The sequence below is a fragment of the Galeopterus variegatus genome, unplaced genomic scaffold (genome assembly GCF_000696425.1).
Source record: "Galeopterus variegatus unplaced genomic scaffold, G_variegatus-3.0.2 Scaffold570, whole genome shotgun sequence".
Taxonomy (NCBI): domain Eukaryota; kingdom Metazoa; phylum Chordata; class Mammalia; order Dermoptera; family Cynocephalidae; genus Galeopterus; species Galeopterus variegatus.
In genome coordinates, this window is record NW_007726681.1 from 628208 (window position 1) to 641846 (window position 13639).

At 34.9% G+C, this 13639-nt stretch overlaps 1 protein-coding gene across 1 annotated transcript; it reads right to left on the reverse strand.

Annotated features, from left to right (window-relative positions):
• Window positions 1–6050: 6050 nt before the first annotated feature.
• On the reverse strand, window positions 6051–13257 carry CNIH1 (cornichon family AMPA receptor auxiliary protein 1). Its single transcript, XM_008570124.1, has 5 exons — window positions 13252–13257; window positions 12765–12833; window positions 8614–8726; window positions 7260–7403; window positions 6051–6126 (listed from the first exon to the last, which is right to left on the reverse strand). Exons 1-5 carry the CDS (start codon window positions 13255–13257, stop codon window positions 6051–6053), a joined length of 408 nt encoding a protein of 135 aa, XP_008568346.1.
• Between the last annotated feature and the right edge of the window lie 382 nt (window positions 13258–13639).

The window sequence follows — 13639 nt, forward strand, 5'->3', positions numbered from 1 at the left end:
AAGGAAGGAAGGAAGGAAGGAAGGAAGGAAGGAAGGAAGGAAGGAAGGAAGGAAGGAAGGAAGGAAGGAAGGAAGGAAGGAAGGAAGGACTGATAGATTACAACAATACGTTGAACTTTCATAAGGGTAGAACAAACCCATGGTAGTAGACGGGGAGAAGGAGGGAGAGAGTTTGGGGAGTGATAGATCAGGTACAGGGAATAAAGAAAAATCACAATTTTGTAATAATGAATTTGCTAATAATAATCAAAATTTTAAAAACTATGATGTTCAGTAGGTTAGGTATATTGAATGCATTTTCAATTTACCATATTTTCAATTTATGATGGGTTTATTGGGACATAACCCCATCATAAGTTGAGGATCATCTGTATTAGCTTTCTTGCAACACAAATATTTAGTTTATTCATTAATACTTAGGAAAATGGAGGAAAAATATTGGCATGGATTAATGAAATCCTTTAATAATCAAATTTTCAAAATGCATGCATCTCAACTTCCACTGAAAGTGCTAATTAAGCCTTCCACATTTAAAATGCTTGGCTAAACTAATACTAAGGGAAAACATCAGTGATCCATAACAGAGAAACCTGTGATGTCACTACTGAAATATAATTGTCAAGTTTAATAACATGTAATTCTAACATTTCAGGAAACGTATTTTTTCTGCCTAACCTGTATGTCATCCCCCATAACAATGGGGGATAAGGGTGCAGGGACAATTTAGGGTCCTGGTCATATACAAACCACAGATATAGCTGCATGTGCAATTAACACAAAGATTCAACCATTATCCATAAACTACACAAGAGAACATTTGAGACCGTTTTTATTAAATATACAAAAGCAAACTAAGCAAGCTCTAAGGAGTAAGGTAGGGCTATAAGGACATTTTCTTTGGACAGTGGTACAGCACCATTATGGTTAACTTAGATTTTAACAAACCATGAGCATAGATAACTAACTACATTTTATGTTTCTCTTAATAGTTTTAGGGTCTACCTAGTCATTAATCTATTTAAGAAATTTTTCTTCTCCAGAATATATGAACATAGTAACCAAATAAATTTAAATATTTAGAAAAAGCACTGTTCAATAAAATTAACATATTTGAAGATGCAATTCATTCTTTTGCATGCCAAAATGACCTACACATCTACAATATGCATTAATAAAATTAATGCAGGACAAAACCTTTACTCCAACCCCACAGATCAGTCACTTCATATGGTTAATACTATTTTCCAAAACCAACTGGACAAGCAGCAGTTATTTACTCCTTTTAAACATTTAGCTCTGCAACTCTGAATTTTAGTCAGTGTAAAATTGCTATAAGAAATCTAATCAATATATCCAGAAAAAGAACCACATTTTTTGTCTTGGCATCACTCTGAAGTATTAGTTCAGAAGCATTTTCTAAGCTCTATTACTAGTACTAGAGACTTACTAGCTGCTGGTCTGACTGCAGATCAATGATTGATTTGAGCAAAAGAACTTAAGATTATTTGAGACTAACAATACTAATAGTTTCCAAAAAGGATGAATATGAATAACTTTTACGAACAATGCTAGACAGGTATCAATATTTTTCTTTCCCCCTCCAAGAAGAGTGTTGTTTTACAATATTTTTGCCATCAAAATTTTATTTACATTTATACTATACAAATGATTATATAGACATGCACATTATGGATGGTAAATGACATAAGGAAACTATATGTATATTTATAAATACAGACCATTATTTGAATGGGATTGGTATATCATACTGCTATGATACAGCCACACCTAAAATGAAAGCTCATCCCTGCAAGGTACAAGAGAACTACAGAAGTCATTATCTGTACCATGGCAATAATATACCATGAACAATATTCATAAACATATAAGTGGAGAAAAAGAAAAGTGTTGTACAAAGGAAAATATTTTGCCAGTTTCAAAGCACATACAGCTCTATTTCCTTTCTATGTAAATATTTGACATAGCCTCAAAATATGCTGATTTGGGAAGCAGGAGGAGTTCTATGAGAGCTATTACCATGAGTGGTCTCAAGCTGAAAAATACTTTAGGCTTTAAAAGAGGCACATGCTACAAACTGCCTTGTGATAGACCATAACCTGGGTATCTGAACCTGACTGGTAACTCTGGCGGTTCACAGAATAACTGGTGAGACTTCAAAAATGTTTTACTAATACGCAATACATTTCAAAAGTGGATTGTCAGGTCATTTCCTATCACATCTTTTTCCTATAAAAAATAATTCAGACTTCAGCCTGAGACCAAACTCTCCTCTACCCTGGAATAGGGAGTGGGGAATATCACTTAAGCATTGTGAAAACCATGAAACATCATCAATAACATTTAAATAGTTTCTATCCTACAGCTCCTTGGTACGACAGAGAAATATTGCCATGATATAGTATTATTACTCAGTAGAATAACTGCTAAACAGACTACATGTATTATATAAGATTTTTAATCCAGAAGAATCTGTAGAATCCATAGCAACAAAAAATTTTTGGTATAGATATACCCAAAGTGTTACACTAGATGCAATAAAATAGGCACAAATGGGAAAATGGTTTCTGAGAGTTGAAAAGCTCTTAAAGATAAAGCACATAATATCAAAAGTCATTATAACAAGGAAGAAAAATACCCAAACAAATAGCTGTCACTACACAGGGATTATCTGATATAAACTGGAAAGGATTATAAACCTGGGCTAACTATGCCTCAGCTGAACCAGCAGAAATAATAGAAGTAAGGCTAGGGCCACTCCAAATAGATTAATGTGGGGAAGAAATTAAACTCAGAACAAAGAAAATAGCCTGTGGGTTATTATCAAATTCAGGTACTTCGTTTCTGCTTTCTCTTTGTAAATGACCTAATTTTTTAAAAAAACACTGAAAAGGTAAAGGTGGGTAGATATTTTGAGAGCATCCAGGTATTCAATCTTCTAAACATTTACATGCCTAGAGGCTAACAATCTACCACTGAGCTGGGGAAACCTCACTGTCAATCATCTTTGAGGAATCAGCTGAGGACTACATATCTAATTTTGGAAGGATGAGAAAAGTGACTTCCACAAATTCCAACCAATAAACTTTGCATTACTCCTGGAGAATATTCTAGGATAGATAATTAAAAGGATGTTTGTTAAAACTTATAAAGTAGCATTTGCTAAGAGACAGCAAGGGTTCACGAAAATTCACAAATACTAAAGTAACAGCCCCAAGTAATCTATCTGGATTATAGATTTGTCTCATCTAGGTCTCTCATGATCAAAAGTACTTGTGAACAAAAAAGAAAAATGAGGAAAGGGTGATGATATTACTTAGGTGGATTAAAATCTGAATGATTGCTTGTATTCAAAGCATGAGTCTTCAGTGCCAAGTACTCAATAATTTATGCAAGAACTGACAAAGAGATCCCTGTAGATGTCCTCCAGACTATAACATACAAGGTCTCTAACGCCTTCCTTGTTATGCAACAGTTCGACTCTCCTAGCTCTTCTGATTCTACGTTCTCTTCTTCACCACACTCACTCCCATAACCCACTCTCAAAACAGTAACAGCTATTCTCCCAAAGGTGGGGAAGCATTATTTCAAAGCTCTTTTTCACTAGTAGAGAATAAAACAGCATCTAATTCAAGAAGTTCTCAGACTTCCACAAACATATCCATAAACTCCCTTGATCATTATGTGAAATTTCTATATATCGGTTTTCTTTCTCTGATCCATCATTCAAGAAAGTTCTAAACCACTTATACTATTTTCATTTGCCTCAACTTCCTCATCCCAAATAAAGCACAAGAATGTTTACAAAAACATGCAAGCCTTAATTTACCTGCCTTACAAGTAACAGCAAAACCTCAAATTTACAAATTGTTTTATCTTAAAACCAGCTGTTTCAAAAAGGAAAAAAAAAAAAATTAAAACATTTGAGATGCCACAGTAATTTTGTTTAACCAGTAAAAGAAATGATGATGCTGTGCCATCAACGTTTATGAATCCTGTCAAATGACAACAGAGGGTAATGTGCTTGGCCATTTAAAAACCTTCCTTTTTAGATTCAGGCATGGTATTTTTAAGAAAAACCACAATACTCTACTATTTTTTTAAAAAAATGACAGTAATGTCTTTACTATGGATTAAACAAGTTTAAGAAATAGCTATTCATAATCTTTAAAACAATGCACTTGAAAATAAGTCTTTATTTCAGAATTTTATTATATTGCACTAAAGGAACAGTAGGATGGTTATACAATTTTCTCTCATTCAGTTTTGAATATCTAAAGTACTTGCAAATTCTTAAGAATACCTTTGCCACCAGATTAGAACAGTAAGCATAACCAATTTCTTAGTAAGTAATGTCTTACAACCATTTAAAATAGCTTTAAATGCATTCTTCACAAGTAATTCAGCATATATTTTTATATCATGTTCACTTATGCTTAAGAATTAAAGCAACTCTGATGGAAATATAGGAAATCTCTCATTCATGCAATTTTCAGGGATAATATTCAAGTCAAAGGGAAAAAAAAAATCCCACTATTCTTATTTTTGTAAATGTATCCATATATAGTCATCTACAGCATAGACGAGGAAACCCATGAAGTTTCCCACAAGTCAGATATACATTTTCAGCTCATCAGAAGCACCTGATATCTACTGCTAATTTATAATTAGATGGCATTTCAATAAAACCAAAATGAGCTCTACAAGTTCCTATAAACAAAACTTCGAATGGACTAAGGACAGTCAGAAATTAACACAATCATTCAGAGGATTATGGCTGTTCCTTAAGGAGTGCAAGTTCAAACCTGTCAACACCAGAGGTAATCATTTTATATTAACGTGTACGTAATTCCATTTAAATTCTTTATCTGAGTATAACATATGAAAACACTCTTTCCACAAGCAAAAAATGTGGAAACATTTAAAAAATAAGGAGTCATTTTTTAAAGTAACTGATCAGATTCCATAGGCTACTCTTGGATCTTGCTGGATAGAATCCCTTCATGTGGTGGCTTTTTGCATGCACTTAACTGGACCAATTCTTCTGTGTGTTGTTCTAAGAGCTCACCAGAACATAGATCATGCCATATAGGTAGTAAAAAAATGCTAGAAGATAAATGAAAAGAAGAAGAAAGCTGTTAATTCAAACATTCCTAATTATAAAAATTAAGAGCACAAAAAAGTTGAGTCTGCTTTATATAGCGAAATAGTATCATGGAAAATGAAAAGACTAATGACAAGTTCACAATCTGATTTTAATTTGCGTTGATGGACTTTTGCCTAACATAGGACTTGGCTCAGTGCATGTGCTATAGCTGTCCCCTACTTCCTTTCCAATTTTAGCAAGTAGAACAGCACAGCTGAAAGCTTAATGGGGATCGGAGCTTTGAGAAGCAATTCCAAACACCACACTGCTCTGGAATTGTATCTAATAATAGGCGTGAGCATCTTTGGAAGGCTTACTTTGTGCCAGGCCCTCTGTTAGGTCTTTCATATGCATCATCTCACTTAATCCTCCAAGCAGTACTAGGAGGCAGGGACTGTTACTATTCCCATTTTATAGAAGGGATTGATCAATTAAGCAACTTTCCCATCAGAGAAATGCTCTAAGCAATAGCAACGGGGTTAAAAAAGAAAAGCGGACAAACCAGCAACATAAATGGCAGTAACTATTTGATTTAGGCTTATGAACTGACAAGGGCAATTCTGCATAAAGAATGATGTGAGAAAGGCATAGGGGCACGGTTCAAAAAGCATGTATCTCTACAAGGAAATGCAAAGCAAGGAGCTGAACAAACTTGACAATTTTAAAACAGAAAAAATGTCCTAGTGCTACCAATATCCTGGTGAACATTATCCCACAACTGCATATCTCCAACTTTATCACTTATTTAATCATTCGTTTTCTTTCAATAAATATGCTTTAAGTGACTATGATATGCCAGCACTGTTCCAGACATTTGTTATGGAAACTTAAAAAATGAAAATGAACAGGAAATTAGAATGACACATGGAATTTTACTTTTCAGAACCTATTCAGTATCTGTTTCATACACAAACAACATCTGTAGATACACAGAAGGGTACTCAATTTCAAAGTTATAGCCTCTAAAAGCATAAAAATACCTTTTTCCTAAATTTCAGCCTAACACTTCATTCATCCTTTTCTATAATGAAAACATATGATATACAGAGAAATATGAATATAAGCCTATCATATGATACTTAGCAAGTTTGTAAGTAACAAAAAGGAGAGGGAACGGAAGCTTAATTATTTCAACAATTTCATCTTACACAGCTAATTTTTTTTTATATTTTGAAAATCAGATAGAAAGCCTTCTCCAATTGAATACATATCAATAAGAGATAAATATATTTATATAGATTAAAGAAAAACTATAACTTCACACTTAACAATGTCCTTTTCTAATTGTAATAAACATTTCACTCCATCTACAGTACACCTACAGCAGTGGTTCTCAAGCAGGGCAACTCTGCTCCACAGGGGGTCATTTGGCAATGTCCAGACACATTTTTGGTTGTCACGCATGGGAGTGTGAGGTAGTACTGTCATGTAGTGGGTAGAGGCCAGGGGTGATGCCAAACATCCTACAATGTACAGGACAGCCTCCCACAACAAAGAATTGTCCAGCCCAGAATATCAACAGTGCCAAAATTGAGAAACCCTGACCTAGAGGAACAATGATATGAGCCTATCACGGTATGAAAGAAGAAAAATTGGTAACTGCAACCACCCTGTGAGGTAGAACTTCCTTCATTCATCCTGTTCAGATCAAGCAAACCAGCAAACAAAAGGCAGAGCACAGAGCTTATAAAAAATAAGGAAAGAAATAAATACAAACTCTGGAGAGACAATGAAGCCAATTAGAAATTTTTTTTACAAACTCACACAGCCTTACCCTCTTGATACCATCACTTTGTCAAGCAGAATGACGGTCCTTTACCAACTGAATGTGTGTGTGTCTGAAAACTTAGGAAGCAGCATCCTTGACCAAACTCTGCCTCTGGCTGCATGCCAGTTTGCTGCCTTGACAAGTACCACTGTGTGTCACATTGAATGTGTGTGAATTTGCTGGTGTGCTCTGTGCCACCACTTGTTACCACCATTCAAGACACTAAGTTATTCTTCAAGTGGATTTTAAAGTGTCAAGACCAAAATGCCTGCAAACTTTTTAGGCAGCAAAGTGAAATCGTACTTTCATTGTATTTTTCAAACTTACCCATATAGGTAGTAAAAAAATGCTAGAAGATAAAAAGCTAATTTGCACCATCCTTCTTTCTGACAATATGCTAGAATATCTGCATTCATGATGGTTGTAGGGTCATACAGTCCTGGTCCACTCATCACGGGTCTACTCATATACCTGGAATAAACACAGTCTATTAGCCACTCAGAAAGGGCAGCAAAACTTCGGGATGGGAAAGAGGGTTTTTCTCCTCACACACTTACTACAATGAGAGGTGATTCATACGGAAAAACATATTGTTCTTATACAGGTGAAACTCTTCCCTTTTACCATCTTAATTTAAAAACTAGAGCCCGAAGTGAGCAGAATAGGACAGCTAAACAAGTCACATCAGGTTTCTGCATTTTCAGAAATTTAAAAAAAAAAAAAAAAACCAGAAATAATTGTAAAAAAAAATAAGGCCTTTCTGGTGGCGGCCAGTATGGGGATCTCAACCCTTGACCTTGGTGTTATCAGCTCTAATGGAGTGAGCTAACCTGTAACCCCCCTTTTAACTTTGTATCTTCACATAATTTTGGACTTATAGAAGAGATGCAAGAATCCTTCACCCAGATATTCCAAGTATTCACACGTACCACACTTGCTTAATCCTTCTCTTTCTTGTCTTTTTTTTTTTTTCCTTTTTGTCTTTTTTCGTGTCCGGCAATGGATCGCAACCCTCAGTGTTGCACCCACACCTCATTCAGCCAGTGAGCGGGAACCGGTCTGTATGTGGGATCCGAACCCTCGGCGGGAGTGCCGCCGCGCTCCCAAGCGGCGCACTGTAGCAGTGCGCCACCGGGCCGGCCCTCTTGTTTGTCTTTAAGAACAAATTTTTTTCTGACACATTTCAGAGACAGTAACAGATGTAATACCACTTTACTTCTAAATACTTCTTCAATAGATTTTTCCTAAAATCAAGAGCAATGAGATTTTGACATGCCAATTTAAAACAAAAAACTCTAACTCTATACAGGGAGAGATAACTATTACAAGTTATGAAATATGATTATCTTTAAAAATAACCAAATTTATTTAGAGTTATAAAGTAAACATGGGGAAAGAAGTTAGACACACACTGTACGTTTTGATTTATGTGAAGTTCAAAGACAAGCAACACTAAGCGAAGTTTATAGAGGTGCGGAGGGTAACAGGTAATTGACTGGGATGGGGCAGGAACTATTGTCTATCTTGAGCTGGGTGGTGGTTGCACAGGTGTACACATGACTTTTTTTAAATAAATATCAACTAACTTTCAATTTTCACTTAGGTGACTGGCATACCATATCAACCACAGTATAATTAAAATTTAATTAGGAAAAATATTAAAAGTATATCTAAATATTACCTCCAAATATGATATGCCAAGAGGGGCATATTGAGACCCAGTGTAAGCCACTCTGCTGCACAAAGAAACATGACACAGAAGAAAGCATGGATGAGGTACTCTGGAAGTACAAGCTGGAAGAAAAATACAAGCCAGTTATCACAAAGCCTTGGCATTAAGTCAACTGCTAATCTGGAAAGCAGGTGGCAACCAAATTTCCATAATGAAAAATCACTGTTTTCTTAGGATCAGAAATGACAGATGCTACTGAGGTTTCATTAAACTGTTTACTAAAACCAGGAGTACAAGCAAACTGACCAGAGGATACAGTTTGCACTAAAAGATATGTCTTAAAACTTAAAACTCAAATTCTTACAGAAACAGGTTGAATTACACAAAGTTACCACCCAGGTTGTTCACAGATTATTTGCTAACCAAGAGGAATACTTTTTCTTTCCACTGTTCAACAATGATAAAAATACAAAAATGAGGTATCTGACCACATGCAACATGATATAAAAAAATTCACAAAAACAAAACTCCCCTTCAGAAGTTTATGCATTAGTGTTTTTAAGCCTTTAACAGTAACCAGGAATGCTACATATACACTATTTAGCAAAACACATCACATTACCATAAAAGTAATTTTTCAACGGAAAGCCAATCAGCCAATAATCTCAGCAGTCAAGGGGAAGAACACTAATACACACAAATGCAAACAAAGTGCTTTCTGCAAGGCAGGAGGGAAAAGACTGAGTTCTTAACGATGACATTAGAATCTTCCAGGTTCCTGAGTTCCCGTTCTTACATGGCCTTTCTGTTTCTTTGCACCTGCTTGCCAAGGAGATGCTACAGACACAGCAGAAGACCAGTAGAAGCCCAGAACTCAAAAACAAAATAAACCTTTTGAATGTAGGTAGTATCAAGTGAGGAAAAATTAATTCGAGCAAAATGCTTTTTATAAAATGACCAAGAGTTAATGCTTTATTTTAAATTATGTTTCTTACCCTGAAGATTTCAGCCTAATGCCTTTGTTAAATAAAAATATCAAAACCTTTCACTGCAAGTTTCAGCCAAAGCTCCCAAAAGTCACAGCTACAAAGCCAGCTTTTCAAGTGTTTACTTAATACCAAATTAAAATCACATGAATCTTAAATATTATCAGATATTTCCTGAGGGGGAACCATGATCATAGAAATAATATAATTTTACTACATATTGAATCCCACTTTCTAACTATCCCAAATTACTTTTTCCAATTTAAAGCTACAGAGCGAACTTTTTAATGAATACTATTTTAAATGAAATTCCAGTAAAACCGACTTCTTTACACCACTAACCAGATATTTTCTACAAACTTAAGCACCATAATAAATAACAAAAGATAAACTCTACATATGTATATAAACTTGTAAATAATATAGCCTTTTAAGCTAGCATCTGTTTAAGATCAAAGTTCTCTAAACAAGAAAATGTCCACAGGACATATTTAAAACTCAATGAGTACACCAGTACAAACCAAGAAAAATATATTTTGTTGGGTGCAACAGGACTGCTTTTATAATACTAGTTTAAATTATAGAGTTTTTCTTTAAAATATAATAAGCCTATTTCAACCCTCTAAAGCCAACTGATACCTAACAAACAAACCATCATGCAAGGTTTCATCTTACACTTACAGTCTGAGGTGTGGGGAATGATTTTGAAAGCATGACCACCCATTGCTAAAACAATATACTTTAATAAGAGTGTTAAAAGATAATCTGCAATTCTGAGGTGTGGGGAATGATTTTGAAAGCATGACCACCCATTGCTAAAACAATATACTTTAATAAGAGTGTTAAAAGATAATCTGCAATTCTACCAGTTCTGATATGAAACAAACATCACACTCACTCCTTCTCCTCAAAAAAAAAGTTCAGAAACATTATGCATCTGTTATAAAAACCAATCATCATTCTTTAATAATAAAATGTCCCCATAAGTGGCACAAAAATTACACATTTGGGAATCAAAGTTTACACAAAAACTAGTATCCAGAAAAAATACCACATGCAAATATGGCTGAAATGATAGTACTCAAACATGCAAAACAGAATATTCTCTTCTTAAAGTTCACATTTTTTAAAAAATGGTATCTGTCTTCCCCCATACTTTGGCAGAACTGTCAAAACAACTTTAAATAGGGAAAACTGTCAGATGCACTGCTATTCAGCCAATTATCGGCACCCGATGCAAAACGCAACTTACGCTGCTGTAAAAACATCCTTCCAACCTACTGAAACATTAGGGAGTCCCAAACACATGTCTTTTCTCAGTGAGAACTTCTTTCCATTAAGAAAAGCCAAAAATCACACATTATATGTTAAAATGAAATTAGTCCCTCTTAAATTTACAGTAAATTAGGGAAATACAAGATCTTGAGCTTCAAAAATCAGGCTATCTCAGTTCAAATTCTGGCTGTACCATAGCTGTGTAACCTTGGGCAAAGTACTTTAACCTCACAAAGCCTCAGTTTACTCTCCTACTCATGAGAACATTACCTACCTCTTAGGACTGTCATGAGAATTGAATGAAAAAAATCAAGGTAAAATGCTTAGCACACAGCCTGGCACCCAGGAAAGTCCTCATCTGATTTCAGCTATTATTACCCTCAGCATTGTCTAGTTACTTGAAGTAATGAAAAGCCAAAGAGCATAGAATACTATTAACAAACAACTGTCATAAGGAGCAATTTCAGTTTCTTTATTTCTTGGTAACAATCAGTTTCAACTACTAAGGTTAAGATGTTTTACAATGAACACTTACAACTTTCTGGAGAAGGTAGATTCATCTTCTCATGTTTTGTTTCATAAGAGCAGAGAAACAGCTAGTAAGTTAATACTTTTAGCTGTACCTACATTAAGTCTTACTTAACCATTCTCCACAAACTAGAAATCTATTCCATCATTCACATTAACTGGGAAACAATGATAATGTAGCAAACTGACTTTCTAGACTTTTCCAAACAAAATCCCTCTACCATGTTAGTGCATTAGTTTTACACTACCAAAGCCTCCACAAATTCTCATCTTCATTAAGTAATTTTTACTGTATTCTATTTCTTGAAGACATACCCACTGGTTTCTTACAAACAACCTTTCACTTGGCCAATCAAGCAAAATCAAACCTACAGACTACAGGAGAACCTTCCTAAGTGAGGTAAAATATATATAAAACCCTAAGCACAATGCAGCCACATTATCACAAAATCCATCACAGCACAGAACTTAGTTTAAGACAAGCCTGTTTTAGAAATTTAGAGTGGATATACACTAGAAATGACTATGTAGACATTGATATACAAATTGTTACTACAAAACTCTAGCACCAGGAGTCCAAAGGACAGCATTACTGCAAGATTCCAGAGCCCCAGAACAGACTTATCCACCTAAAAGTCTCTGAATAAACATCAGCTGAAAGACTGAATTAATTTATTCCAGAACACCACATAACCACAGATAAAACTAGACATGGAAGGCAAAATCAGTACTGAAGATTCCACTGGCATACTGCCTCACAAAAAGTCACACCCAGGAATAATCTCACCATCTATTAAAGTCATTTTATGTTAACCAACTTTCAAACAATGCACCAAATACAAGTAAATTAATACCAAAGTGCCTATGGCTATTACATTTAAAAAATGCATAAGCATTTAACAGCTTTCCCTACTTGACTGGGTCAGCAAGCAAACATTTGCATAAAATATGAAATTTCATGAAATCATAAACCTCAACAGGCATATGAACGAGCACACTGAACAAAACATTACAAATACAAATGCCCTAACCCTCCCCATGAAATGAATGTAGCATTAAAACATTAAACTAAAAAGCAGTACACACCTTTAATGCAATTTTGACTCTTTTAATCTTTTTGACCTTTTCAACTGTCTTTGGCCGACAATGTAAAAAGCAGATTGGAAGAATGTTAGTATGACAGCTGACAAGATCACAAGTAGATTAATAATAGTCAAGCATGACAGGAAAAAGAATATTTTTTTAATTCTGCCTACTTCAAAAAGTACAAATATATCATGATACTGAGAATATTGGCCCTTTTCAAATTATATCAAGTTAAAAACGAACACATTTTAAAAATCTAAAGATAAATCCTATATTATAACTTACAGGATTCAGGGTATTACACTGGTCTATAGGATTCTTGTAATCAGTCTTCAGCTCATCAAATGCTATAATCTAAAATAAAATTAAAAGAGTTAGGATCACTCATTTTAATAAAAAGCAGCAACAAACCTGCCCCATTATTAAATCAGTATGAATAAAGTTAATAAAACAAAAGCAAAAGTGCACCAACATTACAGGTGCCAATTTATAGTAAACTCAACATATACTAAAAATAAGAAAAACCAGAATCAGATTTAAAGAACTGAAAACACACTTATGTCATTATTACTTAAATGATCTGATATCACTGTAATAACTAACTTCAGTGTTCAAATTTCTACCACGCCTCTGTTCAAGTTATTTTCTCTACTCAAAATGTTCTTTCTCCCACCTACGTGACTATTTATCCAAACACCTCTTTATCCTAAAAACCCTCTTCCTACGACAACTCCTTTCCATAGGTTTTCCTGACTCCACTGGGCAGAAATACCTGCATCCTTGTCTACACAGCACATGGCTTTATAATGCCACCAGTAGGGCATTTCTCATACTGGCATATGGTATTTCCACAGAGGTTTGTTTGCCCCACTAGACTGGGTGTGCATCAGGAAAAAGGACCATTTTTAATTATCTGTGCATGCCCCTCCCCAGCATAGTGCTCAGTGGGACACTAGATATGGACTCAAACACTTTAATTTGTTCCCATTTGTGCTTAAACACATATTTCTAAGAGTGTTTTCATCCACACTCTGGAAGAATGGGGCCTTAACCCTAAACGTCACTAAAATGCACAACTTCAAAATCAAAATGTACTAAGAACCAAAATAGGGGCTACACACCACTTTGTATCATTAACTCCGGTGTCAAAGAAAGAAACC